Genomic DNA, 1,782 nt, shown 5'->3' with positions numbered 1-1,782 from the left:
AAAGTTTTCAGCTAAATCAAAATCTGACATGATGCATTAGTAGTTTAGGATCATTTTCCAATAGTTTTATGTACTTGGACTTGATGCCAAATGTCTGGTAGCAGTGATGACAAGTCTTGAAGAACATTTATGCTGGGACCATAAAATTACATTTCTGTGAGTCTTTTTAAAAGAAGTCTGCTTTTAACTTTTGTTTTCATGAGCTACGTTCTTCTTGCTCTTCTGGCCAGTGACCTTTTTCTGTTTACCTTTATCTTGCTCTAAGAAATATTTTGGAGTTGTGCTAATACTCTCCCTTTCCAATGGTTTCTTAATCATCTTTTTCTTTTGTTTGCTTAGTAGTTTCTGAAAACCTTTTATGTATTCTGGTACAGGACAACTGGCCTGCTGTATAACATTGGCAACACTTCCTAATAATGGCTTATCATCTTCAGTGAAAAATGTAACAGCTTTTCCTTTATGCCCTGCTCTTCCAGTTCGACCTATTCGATGGATGTATTCCACAGAGCTGGTTGGAAAATCATAGTTGATCACCAAGTTCACACCTTTAAAATCAATCCCTCTTGCAAGCAAGGCTGTACAAATAAGAACCCAGATTTTTCCTGCTCTGAAGCTGTAGACAGTGTTACCTCTCTGTTGCTGTGTTCTTTCTGCATGAATAACATCCACATTAATACCTTCATATATGAGCTCATGAAAAAGTTCTTTAGCCCTTTCAATGGACTGGACAAAAACAAGAACAGGTGGATTGAAACCCTTTTTAACAAGTTCTCTCACGGCCAGAAGTTTTCCAGTCTCAGACCCAACAAAGAGAAGTTCTTGTTCTACTGTCTCCACTGCAGAATTCCTTGCACCAATGGATACACTGATGACATTGTCCAAGTTGAGCTTGCACCACTGTTCAACATCATATGCAAAAGTTGCACTGAACATAGCTCTTCTGACCTGGTGGGATGTGCAAGCCAGGAAAATGGAAGCCAGCTGGTCTCTAAATCCAGTTTTGCCATCTTCAAACAGTTTGTCTGATTCATCTGCCACCAGCCACTCGACACTTGTTAGGTCTATTCCTGGTGGATCTTGCTTTAATAAATAAATTAGTCGATTAGGAGTAGTCACAAGAATATCAAACTTCTTGGATGATTTAGGTCCAAATTTCTTGGCTGCTTCTGCTGCTTTGTGGATCATGTGTATCCTAAATCCCGTGCCCTCGGAGATTTTAATTAGCTCTCGGTGAGTCTGGCTGGCAAGTTCTCGGGTTGGGGATATAATCAGTGCTCTGAAGCCTTTATTTGTGGGCTGTTTCAGCTGCATTAAAATGGGAATGCTAAAAGCTAGAGTCTTTTCAGATCCTGTAGGAGCAGAAGCCAGAAGTTCCCGACCATGCAGCATAACTGGAATGGCTTGCATTTGGATTGGTGTTGGCGCATGGAAGCCTGCATCTAGAATGTTCTGAAGCAGTCGAGAATTAGTTTTATATTCCTGGTTAAGTTGCTGAAATGTAGCAATTGGATCAGGAAGATCAGTTCCTTGGACATGAATTTTGTGTTTGTTCCGGAAGCAGTTTATCTTTTCCTTTCGGAGATGTTCCAATTTCTCTGATGTTAGTTTATTTTCTCCTTTAACTTTTTTATCTTCGATCTTTGCTTCCACAGATGACATCCACTGTATAGTAGTATCTTCTTCATGAGAAATAATTTCTGAAATCATCTTCCTCTTTTTCTTGTTTGGCTCCCTCTTGCTTTCAGTTGGGCTCTCTTCTTTCTTCTCTTCATTTTGCAGTCC

General features: G+C 39.7%; 2 protein-coding genes across 2 annotated transcripts in view; one reads left to right on the top strand and one right to left on the bottom strand.

The window, feature by feature from the left end:
- The window catches only part of Rab7a (RAB7A, member RAS oncogene family), a 92,246-nt gene that overhangs the window by 28,880 nt on the left and 61,584 nt on the right, over positions 1 to 1,782 (top strand). The gene's annotated exons all lie outside the window — the stretch shown is intronic.
- Positions 7 to 1,760, bottom strand: LOC101577553 (probable ATP-dependent RNA helicase DDX52). Its single transcript, XM_004646115.3, has one exon. It carries the CDS (start codon positions 1,705 to 1,707, stop codon positions 184 to 186), a length of 1,524 nt encoding a protein of 507 aa, XP_004646172.2. The 5' UTR covers positions 1,708 to 1,760; the 3' UTR covers positions 7 to 183.

Source organism: Octodon degus, unplaced genomic scaffold (genome assembly GCF_000260255.1).
Source record: "Octodon degus isolate 3935 unplaced genomic scaffold, OctDeg1.0 scaffold00254, whole genome shotgun sequence".
Classification (NCBI taxonomy): Eukaryota; Metazoa; Chordata; class Mammalia; order Rodentia; family Octodontidae; genus Octodon; species Octodon degus.
This window is presented reverse-complemented; position numbering and strand designations above follow the sequence as displayed.